This window comes from Haliaeetus leucocephalus, unplaced genomic scaffold (assembly GCF_000737465.1).
Source record: "Haliaeetus leucocephalus isolate CR32 unplaced genomic scaffold, Haliaeetus_leucocephalus-4.0 Scaffold656, whole genome shotgun sequence".
Taxonomy (NCBI): domain Eukaryota; kingdom Metazoa; phylum Chordata; class Aves; order Accipitriformes; family Accipitridae; genus Haliaeetus; species Haliaeetus leucocephalus.
In genome coordinates this window covers 2,288,465-2,308,761 of record NW_010973092.1, presented here as the reverse complement: position 1 = coordinate 2,308,761, position 20,297 = coordinate 2,288,465, and the positions used below count along the sequence as shown (strand labels likewise).

At 41.8% G+C, this 20,297-nt stretch overlaps 1 protein-coding gene across 1 annotated transcript in view; it reads right to left on the bottom strand.

Moving 5' to 3' along the window:
* Positions 1-6,662: 6,662 nt before the first annotated feature.
* P4HA2 (prolyl 4-hydroxylase, alpha polypeptide II) overlaps positions 6,663-20,297 on the bottom strand; it is a 29,747-nt gene continuing 16,112 nt past the window's right edge. The window contains exons 7-15 of the mRNA XM_010578824.1: positions 19,859-20,070; positions 18,892-19,068; positions 14,897-14,967; positions 14,553-14,652; positions 13,338-13,391; positions 10,833-10,892; positions 8,491-8,559; positions 7,928-8,024; positions 6,663-7,178 (exon numbers count right to left, since the gene is read on the bottom strand). Of these exons, the coding sequence (XP_010577126.1) occupies positions 7,108-7,178; positions 7,928-8,024; positions 8,491-8,559; positions 10,833-10,892; positions 13,338-13,391; positions 14,553-14,652; positions 14,897-14,967; positions 18,892-19,068; positions 19,859-20,070 (911 nt within the window). The 3' untranslated portion in view covers positions 6,663-7,107. The remainder of the gene's footprint in view (positions 7,179-7,927; positions 8,025-8,490; positions 8,560-10,832; positions 10,893-13,337; positions 13,392-14,552; positions 14,653-14,896; positions 14,968-18,891; positions 19,069-19,858; positions 20,071-20,297) is intronic.

Below are 20,297 nucleotides of genomic sequence, written 5' to 3'. Positions count from 1 at the left end.
GAAAGGGCACGTGTTCCCAGCTGCCTGAGGAACTAGGGAAAGCCATGCTGGAAGCAGATGAAACCTTTGCATGGTAAAGGAGGACACCCGCAAGAGTCAAACCTCGACAGGGTGACATCTGCAGGCACGTGCGGTGACTGCTCCCTCCCAGGGCAAGGGCTGCACCCCCCTTCCTCCCACAGACATGGGAGGGTAACATATTTTGCAGTATTTCTCCCACCAAAATACATATGTGGAGGCAAAGCGAGACCAGAGAGTGTGAATAAATTAGGAAGTGACAGCCTAAGGCCCCATGTGGTATTAGAGCTTACAAATTCATATACCTCACTGAGTCAGAAATGTTTCATTTGCTTGCCCTCAATCAAGAAGATTAAAGTGGAGAAAGTCTATGCAGAACCAAACAAAAACATTGTATTGTGGTAGGACCTGGGAGAGATCTCGCTGTCAGGGCACCTGAGGTGCAGCAGCCATGGCTGCATGCTCTGCAGAGGACTCAGCGATGCCACAGGGACAGTTGTGCAACCGGACCACAGGTGGGTGATGCTCACCAGCTGAGTGTGGTTGCCACGCTCAAATGAAATCGCGTACAACTGCTCCATGGCCAAAGGAACAAGCAGTCCCAGCGGCCCAACTCATCTTCTCCAGAAAATGGGGTAAGTGCCAGGATCAGCCACTACTCCAGCTCCTCTTCCAGGCAATGAGTCACTTGCAGACTCTGTCCGGGTCTACAAATGGATGGGGGTAGAGGATTGCTGAACCTCAGGAGACCACGGCTGGGTGAGTCACTCCACCCTGGCCCAGACAAGCAGAGAAGATTCGGAAAGTTCACCAGGTCCCATCAGGTCTGTTCTCGAGCAGTCTGGATGTGCAATGCAATACCTCCACTCTCCCATCATATTTGCAGATACAGACTACAGACACCGACAGCAATATCCTTTGCAGCTATAAGGAATGACAAAGTACCCTGAGCCCCTAAAACATCAGCAACCACACAAGAGGCCTTTGGTGTTCACTTAGCTCACTTCTGTATAATTTTACATCACCATCAGGCTTCAGATGTTGCCGGGCTCCCACCTCCACACTGGAGTAATGAGGCTAAAAGGGCATGTTTGAATCCAGGCCCTATTTTGCAGGTGGGGGCTTGATGCAGCGAGTATTGAAGGAGAAATCACATCCTAGCCTGTGGTCAAAGAGGTGACCCCTCCTAAATTCGGCTATCCTATTTGTCAACAAAAGCGTACCAAAAAGTCACTGCAATGAAACTCTTCTGGTCCTCTTCATCTCCTGGGAGCAGAAACACAGGGAAGCAGGAGCACAAGGATGTTCTGAGAGCGAGCTCAGCCAAGCCAGCAGCACAGCTGCCCCCAAAGCCTGTCCCTGATCACAGCACCAGGGAAGGGGCAGTGCTCTACCCTTCCCAGGAGGGAAAACCAAGATCATTTCTTAAAGGTTACTCAGAGGTGCCCCAGAACAAACAAGGAGTTAGAAACACCTGAGGTTACACTGAGGACACATTCAGGTCTGCCATTTCCAACCCCCATCTTGATCCAAAACACCTGGCAAAGTATATTTCTAGCCCAAAACAACATGTTGCAAAACAGCTTCACCCATGCTCTCATTTGCCAGCAAACAGCCCTACGCAGCTTTGTTTTCGGTATCTGGGCTGCATGAAGACTCACAGCCGAGCACACCACAGGCAAGAGTTTAATCAGAGCCATGAGCTGTGGCCATGGGGCTGCCCACCTCCACCCTGTGACCACGATCACATCCCTCCTGCTGCTACTGCCCACCTGCCCCAGCAGCTGGAAACCAAAACTGCAACCACACTCCTTCCTCCCATCGAAGAGCAGGGTGCTGGTTTGTGCCCTGGTTACGCCTGCCCACACACAGCAACACTCTGCAAGGAGAGCTCAGGTCAGGACCCTGCTTCACCATCTAAGGTGCTGATGCAGCTGGGAGCCCTTGGAGTGGGGGAGAAAACCAGATTTCAAGGAAAAATAATTCTCCAGCTGTGTAGTGAGTTTTGACCCAGTTGATGCTCAATATCAAGTGAGCAGCTTGGTTTTATCCTTGACTTTCTTTCAAGGCCTTACTAGGAATTTCAGAAGAAACAGCCTGAAGCATATGCTTGAGTCAAAGGCAGTCTCTGAAAGCTGGAGAACACCTGGTGGGCTATTCCTCCCAGGGCTTTGCAAACAGTCTGTCTTTGGGGCGATTCTGTGTCCAAAACGATATGCAGAGGTAAGTTAGAGAGTGTGGACTGCCTGGCTTTGCTGAAAGTCAGCTTCCAAACGGTGCTGCAGAGGGTGGGTGAGATTCTCCTCTCACCTGGCACAAGCATCCCAGAGGGTACATGCAAAGCCCTGGCGTTAGCCTTGTATCTTCACGTAGTCCAAGATATCCAGCATCTCTCCCGCACTCATTATGAAAATTCTTTCATTATTCTTCCCTAATGCGCTTTACTCACTCTCTTCACACAGCAGGTAAACGCATGAACATTTCCCAGCTATGGACGATCGAAACTCATAGCCAGGCTGGGGTTTAACCTACAATTATTGAAAACCTGTTGTTATGGGATGCAAGAGCCATCAGCCAGCTATCCGCATTCATCACTGAGGTGCAAGGTACACATTGGTTAACCATATCTTAGCGTTACTAATAATTTGTGTGACCTTCATGCTGTTGCCCAAAGACACCAGAACACCACACTTTCTTTCTGGGCAGCATGTCCTATGACAGTCCCCAAAAAGATCCTGACCTGCACATTGCGTATCACTGCAAAGTATGTGGAAGACAAGGTATCCACCTTTAATGCCGTGCTGCTGACAAAAGCCACACAGATACCTCTCCAGAGTTAAGGTGATGTTGTAGATGAGAGGCAGAAGGGAGGCCAAGACAGGAGTCAGGGAAGCTGGAATCAGATCAAACATAAGGGCTCCTGGGGCTGCACCAGTCTGGAAGCACTCAACTGGAACCGTCCTCCTTTTCTGGTTCACCTCCACCTCAGAGGGACAGGAGACAACAATCCCCAAAGGGCAGCACAGAGGCAGTAACCACATCAGCATTTAGGAAGGGATTATCTGAATCACTACAGAGGACAAGTGCTGACCTCTGGTTAAATAAACACATCCTCACCACACACAGTCTAGGTAGTCTTTTCCCTGAAGGATGAGACAGATTCAGGATTAAACATCTGAAATTGGTCACTTTAAATTCCCATCAGCTAGAGCTAGACAGGTGTCAGGTTCTGGCCCTTTCCAGAGTCCCTGACAGGGATTCCTCTTATTCGGCAAGAGGAGCACATGCTATGCCAAACTGTACCCCAGCACCATCACTGGTTACAGGAAGAGCAAAAGGAAAAGACTTGGGGGACAGCTATATCCTAGGCTGCCTTTTAGAGACACACACCATCCTCATCTCAAATAAAACTTGGCATCACTGAAAAAAGAGCCTTCCTCTTCCCATATTAGGGATTTTATAGCTCAGCTGAGGTACACAGCTCACTTGTAGAATATAAACACAGTCCCCCTCCCAGCAGAACACCCCAATTGTTCTTTGCCATAGCTTGCACAGCTTCCCGTGTCCATCACAGCCAAACCCTTTCTCCACTCACACTACACGTTTTAGTCTGGATGCCAGTTTTCCTCTCTAAACTGGATTAGACAGATGATTTTTCACATGTTTTTCCTGTAACAGGATAGAGAAGTAACTTCTAATGCAGACAAAAAGAAGATCAAGTACATCACTGAGTCTATGCAGCTGAACATTCATGCTTTAGGTGATTTCCTAACCTAGTTGGAGGGCTACATAATTGCTCAGTGACACAGCCTGTGTCATAGAACCATAGAATCATTTAGGTTGGAAAAGTCCTTTAAGATCATTGAGTCCAACCAGTAGCATTCAGGCCAGGTGTCAAGAAACCACATGCTCGAACTGGATGCAGATTACTGGCATGGGCTGGGGGTGGTTGCTCTTCTTATGACTACATAAGCCACAATAAGAGACCATCTTTCCATAAGAGTTCACATGGTATCTGCTTTCATCAGTACCCATTATGCAGAGCAGTGCCGTAAAGACCTCATCAGCAAGCTAACAGATGTGACCTGAAGTCCTCTCCAAAAGGTCCCAAAGCACTTCAAAGTGTCTGGCAGCCACTTGTCCACAGTAAGCCTTTGTAGTGCATATGATTATCTGTACTAAGTACTTAAACCCTGTGAAATGAAGAAGAGTCAGCAATATGTCAGGAGAAAAACCATTCCAGTCTAAACAAGACCTAAGTACTTGCTGTACCAGTGATATGCTGGCAGAAGCTCCCTATGCCTAGATGGAGGAAGACTTATTTGTACCAGCATATGAATCCTCTCTCTTTTAGGTCTAAAAACTAACCCATAGGCCCAAAATTAGGCCAATGGTCATATTCTGTTTGTCTTCTAGAATGACAGGAGACAGAATAGGGAGTATAATCTGCCAGACTACACAAACATGCCTGGAAGGTTACTGAATGCCCACAAGTCACATATGCTCTTTCCTCTAAAATAGCTATTATTCTTCAGATCAGATCAGCAGTAAGCAAATCCTGCACACAGCACAAAAAGCAGCTTAGCATTTGAGCAGTTCTGCATCCACACTCATCGCATCCTACTTTAGGGATGGACTGGAGTAAGGTAGAAGACAACTCATAAAATAGGATAGGGTTTTTCCCTGAGAAAACAAGCACATAAAATTATCCTTAAAAGTTCAGTATGACATAACATGGTTAACAATTGTATTTCCCAGCCAACTACACTATTTCAGAAGTGGGATGTGAAGATTTTTGGCCAGAGTCCTGATGTGAACTTCATCTGTCAACATACCACGTTGACAGAAAGTCTAAGTAGATTCCTCTTCCTTCCCCTGAAATCCAAAGTGTTCCAACCAGAGGTTGTGGGTTTGGCTCATCATCAGTTCTTGTTCACATCTGTGAGGCTGTCATATGTTAAATGCTTTTTTATAAAGCAAAACTCCTTATTTCCTAAAGTTTATGTTGTGCTGAGAGATTTTACTAAGAAAACTAGAGGTCAACAGTGAAATATTCTGAACAGCCAGCCAACAACCACAACATTCATGGCAAGTGAAGGAACACTGTGAGAGATTAGAGAGCAACTATTGAGCTATGCTGTGCTAGGTCATTAAAACCTTTAGGAAAAAATCTTGCAATTCTTATAGCTACCTGCTATAACTGTTCACACAAAGCTTATTTACAAGACCAGATGCTCCTCTCATTTCAGTATCATTAACAACCAGAGCTCAACAAGTCTCTGCCTGGGCAAGCCAAGACTTCTCTCTTCAACCAGTTGTGTATGTTCAACTGAAAAAATAGAACTGTAATCAATACATGTACTTACATGCTGTATCTAAATGAATAAACAAAGCAATAACCATTAAGTTCATAAATTCCTCACATGTAAAATTCAGGGGCACATGAACATATAATGCTAAGTCACATGGCTTTATTACCAATACAATGAATTGCTGACATGTTACACCTAACATGTAAAACCCTTCTGTTTCACAAGTCTTTCCTAGGAGGACAGCAGGTGCATTGCTTCTAATCCTGCCTGACAGTCCTTTTAAACATCACCTCATTCTAGCTCATTCAGTCTTTGCAAAGTATAGGGCAATGGAGAAATACAAAGGAAACCAATGTTTGTCATATGACACTCGTGACTGCAACTGGATGTTTCAGTGTAATTTAAATTACTTTCATTTTCTCAAGCCATGCCCCTAACAGAAACAGCCAGTGAGAGGTCTGAAGTCAATCCACCCTGCACAGTGACATATTGATACAACAGTCTGGTAGTAACAGCAACTTTCTATATTTCTGAAACATTTGCCTATTTCTCTAACTTTTCTATTATTATTTTTTTTAGCAATTAACTGTAATTTCTTCTGAAATTAATTCAGAAATGGGATTTCTTTTCCATTGTGGACAACACTGTCTTCCATGTGTTGGCTTGTGGCCATTACACACATGCTAACTAAGCAAAAAGGCAAAGGTGAATCTGAATCCTTGTGTTCAAAGGGCATGATTATTCTCAGCCTGTCTGCAGGGCAAGACAAAACCCTGCTCCAGTCTACAAAAGTAGATTAAGATTTGCTTGCAAGCCATCCTACTGACTTCAACAGGTGCTGAGCTCTGCAGATCAGGTGCTCCTGGGGTAAAAATGCTGTGTTTCATCAGCAGAGACGCCTACTTTTAGAATCAAGAATTGTCAGGACTGTTGAAAGTCTTGAAAGGCTTCAGATTTTTGTAACTGCTTGCATCAAAAATAGATAGTATCCCACAGAAGCAAAAGTTAACATCACAGGGAAAGGCTTCTCGTAAGTGTAATACCAAGATCACAGCTGCCACTGGCCCAAAAATGTGCAGCCTGTCTGCTCCCAGGATGCATTATAGTTTCAATACATGAATTAAACCTTTCCAGCTTCAGCAGAAAGTACAACAGTTCTGTGTCATGTGCTGGAGCCTTAAATAAAACACCATCCAAAACCATGATGTATTTTTTACAGAAAAAGGGTAACAAAGCAACAGGCCCTCAAAGGAAAAAGTAAATGCCCATTGCTCCCTAAAACCAAGCACTGGTATACCTAATTAAGGACACAGAATAGAGAATCACTTTATGGAAAGAACATTTATTTTTGTTTCAAAATTTGTGATCCATAGAAATACAATATAATCAACATGTACACAAAACTTTAAAAAAACACTTTGGTTCAAAGAAATATTTAACATCTAAATCTTCTGAGGTACAGAAGGCACAAGACCAGGCACCCAAACATACTGAATCGCCCACAGCACTGTTCGCACCACTACTACAGAGAAAGCTGGGAGGGCAGAAGGGAGGGCAGAGGATGGCAGGGGGAACATGGAAATAACAGCAACCAAAACACAAGTATGTGTACAATGCCATTTACTTTCTTTCATAGGTGTTACATATTTTGTTGTCCTTTTTGGGTAAAGTGCCAGGACTCTTGGGAGAAAAAGATGGATCATTTCTTAGAAATGAACTGGAAGAACGAACAGTAGAAAAGGAGACAGAGAAACAAAGGCCTGCAGCAGGTTGGGTTTCAGTCAACCTCTGTTCTCCCACAGGGTCTTAAGAATTCATTTCCTCTTTCGTGAAACCATTTGTTTGAAACTGTGGAACAAGGATGTGAAATTAGTTACCACCATGTACCCAATGCGTGTATCACTGCAAGCCAGACAGTTACTTCAAGTAAAATCTCATCTCTCAGTCTGAGGATCCCTGCTTATACTTCTCTACTCATCCAATGGGAAACACATAGAAAGAAGCAAAGGGCTGGGGAAGAAAGGATCTTTCCAATTGCACAATTCTGAGGCCAACGTAAAAGAGCAGTGTATTATGGGTCTGGTATCATTTATAGATCACTAAGATCTGGCACTCCAGGGGAATACCTTGGAGGCTGAGGGACATAGGTATGGGGATGGATGACACAGATCTCGAAGTTTTCAGCAGCTAGCAGAAACTCCCAGTGTCCAGACATTCACATTTAACTTACAAGGAGCTCTCCTCCTTTTGCAGTTAAAACTACGTACAAATCTTTGTAGGAACAGACCTGATTCTAGTCAAGTGATAATTCAAGTCATCCTGATGCTGATACACCACACAAACCCAGTGATGTTCTTACACGCTCTGTGCTGTCATTGACACAAACCAAACTCACTAGAAAAGCTACAGCTGAACAATGTAGCTGCTTAATACTACAGGATATTGATGGTGGGAATTTTCATCATGGCCAAATGACTCCAGTAGTTAAAATGGCAACACCCAGGTTATTAAATGCTGTTATAAGGGTTCGTATATCACCAGCTTTGCATACACATGAGCCTTCCTTCAGGTTTTGTTCCTAAAGGAATATTACTTACCCCATTTACACCCTACTAGTACTGGACAAGCTGCATGCCTTGTTCTATAATCACCCTCACCACTTCTGAAAAGATTGTACCAAAACACTGCTGTTCCCTGGAAAGTAAAATTGGATCTGGATTAGTCAGAACCTAGTCAATATAATTATGCAGGTTACAGTAAGGGGGGGCAGGGGGGGGGAATGCCTATGAATTCAGCTGCAGGCTCTTATGAAGCACTTTAACAAAGGCCACCACTGACAGCACATGAAAAAACCCCCCTTAGTCCCACTATTAATTCAGCCATGTTTCAAGATTAGAGAGGAGTTCAACCTGAACACAAGTTGGTTTTGTTAATACCAGCTCTACACAAACTGCTCACTTCATACATTGTAAAACAAAGGAAGCAGCCCTGCAGACTACAAACTCAGCTACAGCTGCCTTGATACACAGCAGCCTGTCAATCAAGTTGCAATGAACAGCACTTGGTCACATTAACTGACTTGTAAATGGATGTAGGACTGTACTGAGGAAGAGACAGTAACAGGAGAGAGAAGAAATCAAGCAACACACAAACACTTTACCTTCTTGGGCCATATTGCTGCTCCAAAGTCTGGGAAAACTGTAGCTCCTCCAGCTTCTACATCACTCATCTGAGAAAACAAAGTTCGCAAACTGTCCATTTACAACGCTTTTTGTACATGCAGTCCCACAAGCTAAAGTGCCCCAAGCCCTAACAGATAGATTTCTACTTGCACCTGAGGGGCACTGATGAGGAAAGGATGCACTTCAACCAGCACAAACTGCAAAAGTAACAGTACCTGCTATTGAAGGCTTTTATTTCAGCTGAAGCCTTTTGTTCAGCACTTTGTCTAGATTATACATAATCTATTGCACGAACAATTAGCCATAAGAAGTTGTGTACCTACAGTGTTAATAAGCTAGTACTCTACAACAAGGGAGAGGACTTCAGAGTAAATAAGTTTGAAGAATTTCATTCCAGTTTATGATCCAATTAAGGAAAACAAGTAAGTGTCTGTTAAACCACATGTTTCCTCATAAATTGAAACCACATTTTTAGAACTGATTTTCATTATTTAGTTTATGCATCTTGGTCAACCACTTCAAAAACTATACAAACTATTAGAAAACCTCACTTTCTGCACTGTTTCTATGCTGTTCACCAGTGATATTACACCACTTCAAGCACCTTATGCATCTCAAGCTTAAATACACACAGTTATGTGACTAAAGAAAAGCATTTATCTTTAGGCTTTGCCCTTCTACACTGGAATGAATTTAACCCTATTGAATTCATCAGCAATGATGGATTCACTATAAATTCTAGACTTGATTCAAAACCCACCAAAGTTTGTGGAAACACTCCCATTAAAACTAGAAAGTCTTTCCACTGATTTCAGTAAGTTTTTGATCAGATTCTAACTAAAAGAAACAAATGAGTCAGATCCAGCTCCCACCAAATTTAAGCAGCAGAATCACTATTAATACACTCCCCAGGTCCCCACATTCTCTATTGTAACTTGGATTTCTGTTTAAAGCAGATGTTATTACCACTCTGGTGTCCTCCTGCTTGGTACCTACAATAAAAGGGCATAAGATGCCATAGGTACACAGGTTTTTGCCCCTTCCAACTAGAAAGCATGTGCATGCAACTTTGCAAGTTAATACCTATGTCTTAGCAGTACAACCACTCTTTTTAGTAAGGGTGTTGGTACACATATGATATGTTCTACACAGGACAGACAAAGGTAAGTTGCCTTTGACCATGTACAACTGGCAGAGAATAAGATGCATATCATTCACTCTAAATCAAGGCTTGTCCAAAAGTCAGAGAAGCAAACAAAATACAGATTGAGACAATTTAAAATTAAAGCCTCTTAGCAACAGACTATTTCGCAGCTACCTATCTTATTCTGATTCTTGTTTGGGAGATTTCCTCCCCCTGCCATATCAAGTGGAAAGTATTTCTGGTTCTGTTTTGAGCTGCATTTCACACTCAAAATACCAGCTCAGCCATAAATATTTCATCACAGAATTTTAAAACTGAAGTTGTATCACTCAAAAGTTAGACATAGAAGATTAGGTGATCCTAACTACTGATATAGTAAGTATAGGTTGATAGATAAAATGTTGTCAGAAGACTACTGTGAAAAATTTAGGCCACTAGTATTGGTGGCAGTTATATTCATGATTCCAGTGTACATGGTCTGTAGGCTGTGTAATGCATGCAACTAATGAATCTTTTCAATTCTGCATTTGTAACCCAGTTGCACCAAGTTTATTAGCTATGTCTCCTCCATTTGCTGAAGCAACAGCTGTGCCAGAGGAACTCTAGCTTTGACAAACAGCTAAAATGGAGGCTGACAGACCACAACATCAAGTGCTGTCAAACAGTGGTGGAAGAACATGACTGTCTCACAGTAAATAGCCAATAATCAAGTTCTCAAACAGCATACCACATGAGTGCCCCAAGCACTCACTCGCCTTTGAGAAATAAGCCAAATTCTCCTCTCCCACCAACAAGGAATCCAATGAAGTCAAAAGATAGAGTGGCCAAAAGGGGAAGCTGGGCCCTATATTCAAATTTTCTTCTCTGACATTAAATACCACCAGAATTCTATAAACTCAGATGGGACAGCACCTGATGCTGCAAGAATAATGCAATCCCTACTTTGAGATGCCAGGGAATCTCTACAAATAACCAACTGCACAAGCTGTAAACAAGATGCTGCTAAAGTTACACTCAATGCATAAAGGATCATCATACTTACATAGTTTAAAAAAGTGGCCACACGATTTCCAGTCCCTAACCGCTTGAAAGCATCTGGCTCATCTTTCTATAAAATTAAATGAGAATAACTGCAAACTTCAAGCTCACAGACAGCAGACAAACAGAGGTACTTACATAGTTAAGAAACGTCGCTAGCCTATTTCCTTCCGATTTGAGTGTGCTGTCAAAGGGTCGCTGTAACAGACAACAACTTTAACCCAAGTTCCAAACAGGCTCACACTAGAGTTACATACGTGTAGCTCTGCAGAGAGATCCTTAAGCCCAATTTAAAGATTTGGAATAGAAAGGGGATGATCGATACAGGGCAACTTTAAAGCCATTACAAACTGCAGCCAGGGTGCATAACTGCATGCACATAGCACTCAGATGCTAAAAGGAGAAATAGCACTGAAGCAGTTCTTAGGGCAGAGTAGAAGCAATGTTTTCAGGGCCTGTGGCACAGATGTTATCCAAGTAAAGTTAACAGGCCATTGTTGTACTGGACACCGATCCAAAGTCAACAGCTGAGGTGAATATGAAAAACTCATCTTCAGCGGGCTTTAGATAACACACTAGATTCTCATAAATGTAGTAGTGACTCAAAGAAACACAGTCACAAGAAGAGAAAATGCATTTTTTGCCAGCAGGTAAAATTGAAGAATAGCAATTATCAACTTCTTTCAGGTGGTTGCCTGTCTAGGACTAAGGACCACATCAAAAAGATCGAATTATCTTTACTCTGTAGGAAACATTTTGGGTTTTGTTTGTTGAAGTACGAGAGCACATTGGTGCCAGTTTAGAAACGGAAAGAACATCTAGAATACCAACATGTCTCTCCTCCCTTCAAAAAAATGCAATTAAAAGTTTATTTACATTGCTAATAGTCAGGAAATCATTTCAGCCAGGAGACATTAAGGTGCACTCTTCTTACAAAACCAGTAATCTTTAACATTTAAAGAAAATAAGAAATGGGTATTAGAAAAGACAAACAGCAAGGAAAACCACAGCCACCATCTCTAAGACATTATAGCTAAATCTACTTGAAGTATATTTCAAGGAATAAAAAGTCTTTCCTGAAATGGGGTCATAAAAAACCCCAAGAGACTCTTGCATCTGCATATGCAAATTCAGTCCAAAAGAGCCAACATAAGAGCATGAGATATAGCGGATTCCCTGGTTTCTGTCACTGCTGCCAAATCCAGGTCCAGCCATACATTTCTGAACTTCAATATCAAAAGATTTCTCAAACTTTTGAGCAACCAATAAAATCTCAGAACTGTAATATGCAGCTATTAATGTGTCCCTATTTGAGAACTGCAAGGGAACAAAAAGCTGCAAGGCTGATCAGAAGATGGGGAGACACAGCAGTATCTCTGTATTTCAATACTGGAATTTGTGATGCACAGAGAGCCTGGAGGACCAGTCCAAAACTATGGCAAATTCTGCAATTGCCTTGCCTTAGCTGATGACTGCAGCCAAGGTTACATTCCAAGTGGAGCTCTGCCCCGGCTGCCTAATCCAAAAGTAAAGTCCACACTGGCCAGTTTGATGGCTGAGGTCCTTGAGTTCAAAGGCTTTGAAGAGAATTTAAGAGCATTTGCTTGACTCAGGAAACAAAACAGTCTTAAAGTTAACAGGAAAATTATCTCAACAGGCCAAAGCTAACGAATATGAGCTTCCACAGTGCTGAAGTTGAGGATTTTTTTGTTTGTTTTTACTTTTTTTAAACAGTGCTAAGTTGGGTGGCTTCAATTCTGCACTCAATTATTGGGTTGCACTCTGGCTGCAGCAATCCCTTCTACCAGGTAAAACCACGAGGACAGCCTAAATTAAGCCAGATCCCATTGAAATGCCACGATTCTACTGAAAACCAAGGCATCAGGTGGATTTTATATTTGAAATTACCAGTCACCATAGCTCTTCAGTATGATTAGCATGTTCATAAACTTTTAGGGTAACAATTAAGAATCTGCCTTTTCTCCCCACTTGCAGCAAACCAGAACTGTTACCTGCCAGGTAGAGCCCTCTAGTGCCTAGTGTGGATCTGGCACCCACCAGTTGCGAGTTCCTCTGCTCACTGTGAAACTGCCCCCCTGAACACCAACCCAACAAACCCTCTTCGGACCCTGTAACTGCAGCCACACTAAGGGTTTTCCCAGAAGGGCTGTATGCCCCATGAAGATTTCCATAATGGCTACTTTTTTGGAAGGAGGTGGAATCATGTCTCCTTCTCAGCCAGCTCCTGCAAAGTGTTTTAAAGTATCCACCAAGGGAGGACTCATACAACCTTGCTGAACCTAATGGAACAATGCAGACTCACTACCCAGGGCTTGCAGACCTCAGTTTCCAAATGAAGTAATGGAAAGAGCATGATTGAGTGCTGCATGACTATCTTTTAGTGTGTCTACACTGTGCAAGGAACCAAGGTGACAAAGATAAGCAGACAGATTTGTTCATTGTTCTCTTGAATGAGCTTTCAGCATCAGAGAAGGCAGTGCGAAGGCTTTTCAAAAGTCATAATCCATACATGCAACAGGGCTATACATTAAGTGTTTTAACAGAAAATAGTTTCAACAGTTTTTTCTCAAACTGTTTGCCCCTCCCCACGCCATTAAGAAATAACTGAAAGTGTGATCTTACCCTAGAAAAATCAAAGTGTGGCTCATACTGCCCTCCCATTCCATAGTTGGCAACCTACAGCATGGAAGAAGGAAGCACAAAAATGCATTGAACTGCAAGTGACTGCTGCAGAAGATAGCATTTGCTCTCAGAAATCTAAAACATGCTTTGAGAAAGAACACTTTGTAGCAAGATCGTTATCTATAGCACACTTAAATTCTCTTTAGAGTGCCAGAAATGAGGTACACAGATGAGAAACAACTTAAGTGCTCTTTCCCCTTCATAGTTTAAGGGTTTCGCTGAGAATATTTCTCAGTACCAAATGTTTCTCAATGGCAGCACTCTACTTATCACTACAACAGCCTGTTTAACACAAATTAGCAGCAATAGTTTTACCACATTCTTGGAGGAAGCCAAGTGCATGTAGTTCTCTAGTATGTGTTTCCAAGCTAGGAGATAGAATTAGATTCTGTATCACACATGTATGATCCGTTACACACACATGCGCATCCAGGAACACAGAAGGCTCAAAGTAGCTTAAAAACACCACTTTGCTTACTTTATCTGAGTATCACAGAACATGTGATTTAGTTACTCTGAGGCTGCACTTAACATGTCTCCCAGACCACTACACAATTACCTGGTTTCTGTGGAAAGCCAGTAATCAACAGTACTTCAACCAGGCTCTAAAACAGGAATTCAAGGAGCATGGAGGAAGAGAAGCAGTAAACAGGCTAAGGTGCAGCCACTCTGGCAGTGCTGTACCACTTCTACTCTCCCTGCTCTCCCCAACAGCCAGCCAAAGATCAGAATTCATATGAGAACGTACCAGGACTATGAAAAATATTTGGATCTTTGAAAGGTTCAACTAGGAAGGAGGTTCAACTTTTGCAGACTTGAAAATAAGTGGCAGGCATTTCCCTCAAAACAAACTGGTAAGTCACAGATTCCTGCACAAAGTTATCTTCTATTTCTTCGATATCTCCACCCTTCTCTGCCTGGCACACAAAGGGAAAACATCTACCTGCCAGGTCCTTACAGCTAGCAGCAGCTGGGAACACCACCCCACTCTTCATAAACACCTTACCTACTCCGTGTGTGTAGCCAGCAGACAACAGAATCCCTAAGAGGGGCTGGTTAAGAGCCAACCTATATTTGTATCTGAATAAGCACCAAACCACCCTGACAAGCAGCTAATTCTACCAGGATGAAGTCTGACAAGACAAGTGTGCCAACCTGCAATAGTTCAGCTGTTTTCACTGTTAACCCTGTGATCTGCTGCATTCGTTGATTCACCTTGGCCACAACAGGATCATCATCTTCCTCCAACCACGAGCTAGAATAAAGGAAGGATTAGAACATGTTATTTTGGAATACCAACCGCAACAACCCATTTCCCAAGGCAGAAGGATTCTTCTGCCCCCAGTCGGATGGCTGAAAGAGCCATTTAATGTGCATTTACTTATTTATTGTAGGCAAGCTTTTGCTACATGCAAAGCAGTTCAAGTTTTCAACTATAGGTAACAGATGACAGCTGTTAAGCACAAAAATCTTAAAGCTAAACTCTTCTCTATGCTTACCTTTTTGATACCCTGTAGCTAGCCACTGTAAGGACACCGGTTTTGGGATCACGTACTGTGGCTCGTGCCAGCTGTGTCAAAAAAATCCCAAGGGGGAAGAAACACATCAACTACAGGTTAGAAAAAAATCTTCTCTCATCTTAACCAAAATCAACACCTGATTTGTCCAACTTCAATATATCATTGGATGAAAGTTATAGCTCCAGCCTAGAGTTTGTTCCAATTTCATGCTAGAACAGTACATGCAGAAACACAAGTGCAATCCATCACCTGCATTTGATCCTGGAGAAAGAAATTGACTGACTGCACAAGCCATGATATTCATTAAATCCATGAGTACTGTTTGCTGAACAGGTTTTGAAGGTACTTTTTTTTCCAACAGCTGGAGTCAATATTAACAAGAGGGAACAACAATAAAAGTTAACAACATATGAAGCCCATGCTCTTGGCCAAGAGAAAAATCATTGGATACTCCATAAATTTAATCAGCCTGCTCCTCATGTGGACTGAAAAAACCCAACCTCATTCTCAGATGAAAAATAACAAGTGAAAACTTTTACAGAATGAGTTACAAATTATGGGGCAGGCAAACCCACAGAGGTAAAAAAACTCCTGAGGGCAACTCTCAACATTACCGTGCTCAGATTTTCCAGTTGGAAGATGCCTGGAACATCTAATTCACAGAGACAGTTTGAGATATGTTATTGCATTATAAAGGTAGCTCTGCAAAAGCACAGTACACCTATACATTTTAAACAGCAAGTAATGCATCATCACCATTAGGCCACATCACCGTATTTGTAGGAAAAATTTGGAACTTGGCAAAACTGATTAGGTTTGCTGTGGTGTCAGAGTGATAGACTACTGTTAGCATAACGCAACAGGTCACTTTGGTTTTATACTTGCAGCTGAGAACAAGAACTGGGACACTTCTTTCTTTGACTGTAAACTCAGGCCACATTTAAATTTAACTCCTGCAAACCACAAACACTTTAAATCATGTCTCCTTCCTTCCACTTAATTATAGGTCACAGAAAGCCTTTTTATTTGCATTTTCTTCAGAGCATGCAGTCATTATTTCCTTTATTTTTCCTCAAATAAGTCTCCAGCCAGCTTTACAATCCATGTCAGCTGTCTTGTCCCTATACAAGACTTCTTGGCACAGCTATTCCTGTAATTCTGACTCACTGTTATTTTGTTCCAGATGTCTCCTGCATAAATCATAACAGAAGAGCCAGGCTGACTGACTGTTGTTCTTCACTTGTACAACGAAGCATACCTTTTGGGATATAATTTAGCTCCCCAAACTTTTCATTCTGCTGCCATTTTCAAGCTTGAATATGCTTGCTTGTTTCTGCACCTAGCATTTGATCAGATAAATCGGAACTAAAATAAGCCTGACTACATTCATATTATTCCATATCTCCTCTTCTCTTTCTGATAGGTAGGCTTCTTCATTTAAGACATACAATCTATACCTTACTTGGTATAACTGATAAATGTGAGGCTTCCTGTCTCAGGGTGGAGAAAGCAGACTTATAACAAGCATTTGCTGGGCTTTGAAGAATCATAACACATAGGATTGGTCAGAAGCTTCATCCAGTCTTCCTCTTACGAGTCTGCGTTTAGTTTAACATGTACTCCATTGGCTTTTCCTTCTGAAATGCTCCACTGCTGAAATCCTATAGCACTGAGTTCAAAGATATTGATGTGTCGCCCTCCATGCCGTATTTTTGCCTGTTCAGGCACAGCTCTATTGCCTGTAACATCCAGAATTTAGGGAATAAAGTTTTCATACTTTCATGGCAGACCTGTCCCAATGCTATCCACACCTATGAAGTTAATTTTCTTGACCCTTCCCAGTCAGCTCTGATGTATTGCCTGAAATGAAACTACTTTTTGGAATTGGAGTAAAAGTGATTGCATTTTGCAAAACAAGCCTGAAAACCAACTTGAATACAGCTACTCTCAATCACGTCCAGATGTTGTTTCTCTACAAACAAAAAAGTACTGGCAAGTGTAAACTGCAGATAATGCTAAAGTGCTTAGACCCAAAAGTAGAAATTTCTTGCAAATGCATTTTAGAACAAAGAAAGTGCTCATCTTTCTGAGCCCAAAACTAACACACTACTTCAGAGTTCTGTCTGAAAGCTTCCATGATTACTAACTAAAATTTCCTGGCTGAAATTAAGCTATATTTATTAAGGACCATCTCATCACAGGACTTGCATTTTCCACTCTTTCAGTAGTACTGCAGAATTAAAGCTATTCCTGCAGCTGAGCTATAGACAGATTTAGAAAAAACAAGCTATAAGAAAATGGTTGCTTTTTTTTAATTGAAAACTTTCATCTGAACCTTGAGACTACAATATCTACCTACTTTTACAGGGACTAATCCCAGTTCTACACTACATAAATTATATGAAGAATTCCTGACATTAGTAATACAAGCAAAACTCAGTGAACAAAACTTGAGACTTTCCGTAAAACTTGGAACAAAAAGGGAAAACCAAACAAAAAATTAATAGCTGCCTTATTTAGAATGTGCATAATTTGATAAAACGGATTAAGTGATATGCTGTATTTGAATGTTTCCATTTTATCTGAAGCTTTTGATGTTTTATAGTATGATGTAATAGGAAAAAGTCTCCATTTATGGAGGTGAGAGTCCTCACTGAGACAGGAGTGTTCTGCCAACACTCCCACAGCTGGCTCGTAGTCATAGAAGTTGAGCTTCACAAACATCCCAAATTATTTAAGTTCTTAGGAAGCATCAGTTTCTCAATCTGTTTCTAACTATGTTTACATTTAGAAATACATACAGAAGGGTAATTCTTGACTGGAATTGTAGTACCATATTTCATAGCAGTAGCTAGGAGAGTGCTAAAATTAACCATTCATCTATAAAAATAGAAGTGTTTAGTTTTACATGCTTGTCACACCTGACAGAAAACTAAGGTGTAGCATCTACTACTGACATCACACTGACATACTTTTTTTTTGCCAGAAAGGAAACAGACAGGAAATTCTACCTCCAGAAAAATCAGATGAGATAATTACTAGCTTTGCATTAGGTAGCTGCTTTTTTATTGTGTGCAGAGTCACTAGAACTCACACCATGGGTAACAGGTATTGCATCAAAACTAGGGTTCCCACTCAAAGCTACGGCCTTTGAGTTGGATCTACATTTAGCATACTGAAGCTGTCACATCTGTTTTTCTGCTGCCCAAGACAGCTATTGAGGTGGAAAAGTCAGATCTGAAGTGCTCTGAGAAAATGACTGCATTGTGCATTCATCCTTACAAGTACTCTGTCTTTCCCAAGTCCCAGACTGGGAATTACTTAAGAGCACAAACGATTCCTCCACTCTGTGTTAACTGTATCACATCATTCCCAACGAGCTGTGTGTGGCTTCAGGAGAACACCACAGTTCCACTCATGGATACACCATGGCATCTAAAGTGCCTGCCTCTGTGCAAGTCTAGACTATGGTTTAAAACAGCAGCAGTGGATTCCAGGTTACCTGAAGCAAAAAACCCAAACCTGTAGATGTGCTTCTAGCACAGCTTAAAAAAAAATACCCCATTGTTTCTTCCCACTTCTGTTCAGATTTGGGCTTTTTTAGTTTCGCTTTGTAGTTTGGCTCCATTTCAAAAGGCAGACTTAAGGTATATTGGACACCCAGTCCTATCACTCTAAGCCAGTCAGTCATCTACCTTTTCAGGTCTAGTCCCTAGTTTCCTAAAAGGTTTCTAAGCCATTTACTGAGAACTTTGCATAATTAAGTGCAACAATGCATAAATACCTTCAGGAGCCTGGGCTTTATGGTCCTACATCACCAGGCAGTTTCGAAATCGTTCCCCTTAGGCTCACAGCTGCAGTGTATCATCTGTAGTATGAAACCAAATCTTTCAAATCCTTTGCCTAGTCTTTGCCAATAGAGATTAAAGTGTGGAATTAGCAGTCATTAGTGAGATGGAAGAGGGGAAACTTACCCTTGGCTTAGCTAGTTGTTTAATTTTCTCAATTTCTTCATCAGACATGACATCATAATATCGTACAATATGAGGGCTATCCCATTCATCTTCTTCCTTAAAGGGAGCTATGAGCAGGTGAGGGTTTCTGTTTCCATCATGGTACCTACAAAACAGCCTTTTCTGTCTTCGAGGTGTCTGAAACAAAACACCAAACAAAACATTGTTTGTGAAACCACTTTTCATGAACTTAAAACAGGCAAGACAAAACAAAACGGGGTTCATTCCACAAACACTGGAAAAGCCATCAGACTAGCAAATTTAAGAGGTAAGCATGAGTGATTCTGTAGTTTGCTGCAAATAAAAAAGCCAAGATGCCACTCAAGATATCACTGAGTAACATCTGAAACACTAACCTTTAGGAGAGTTAAACCATAATATGTTACAGATTAAGCAAATAACTACACAAACAGCCAGCTGTAAAAAAAAAAGTCTGGTTCTTATCATTAAGACTATGCAGATGGAATAAACAGACTCCTTTCCCTCCACTGAGAGTTAAAGCCATGTTTGTTGAGAGGTACTGGAGACTGGTTGGTCAAAATAGTCACCCCAGAAGGACATGTCATTAAGATGCAAAAGGGAAGGAATAACGTGACTCTAAGTGTGGCAAAGCATAACCAGCTCAGTGGAAAAAGCCTCCTAGTATATCAGTACAGCTGGCATTTCAAATGGCTGAGTAGACAGACTGCAGAGAATCAATTTTCAACAACCTTTAAGAGGTACAGTTGAGAGCTGTTTTTCTGTCTAGGATTAACATCTAAAGATAGAGAGGCCAAGACATAAGGTAAAAATCTCAGCCTGGACAGAACTACATTTAATTTTTTCTTAAAAAAAAGTTTCACAGAAGGGAAAAATTAACACCTCCCAGCAACCTTGATCACCCTTATGCAAAGGCAGCGTAGTCAGGAAATTCTTGCCTTTCCCTTACCATTTTTACCCCTTCACCTCTGCAAAGGGCCTCATAGATGTCACGCTCCGGCAAGTAGTCGAGAGGCCTCTCATAAGCGCCACCTTGCACCACTGGTTCTGTCGTTGTCATGGTCTTGTTTATCGATTTCTCTTTCTCCTCCTCCTCTCTCTCCTTCTCTAGCAACTTCTCAAAGTACCGCAGATTACTGCCTGCTCTCTCATGAGTACTGTCTTCATTGAGAGAAAAAACAAGACAGAACCAATGATTTATGCAATCTCAGGAATTGTTAATACAAACAAGTCTTTGTATCAAGACACAGCAATAATTGTCCCCTTCATAAAACATTATCAGGCAACCAAAGACATTGTCTCCAGTCTGCACTGAAAACCAGCACTGGGAACTTCATCTCCGCAGAGGGATGGTAGGCATAGTCAGTGAAAGACTTATTTCTGGAAGA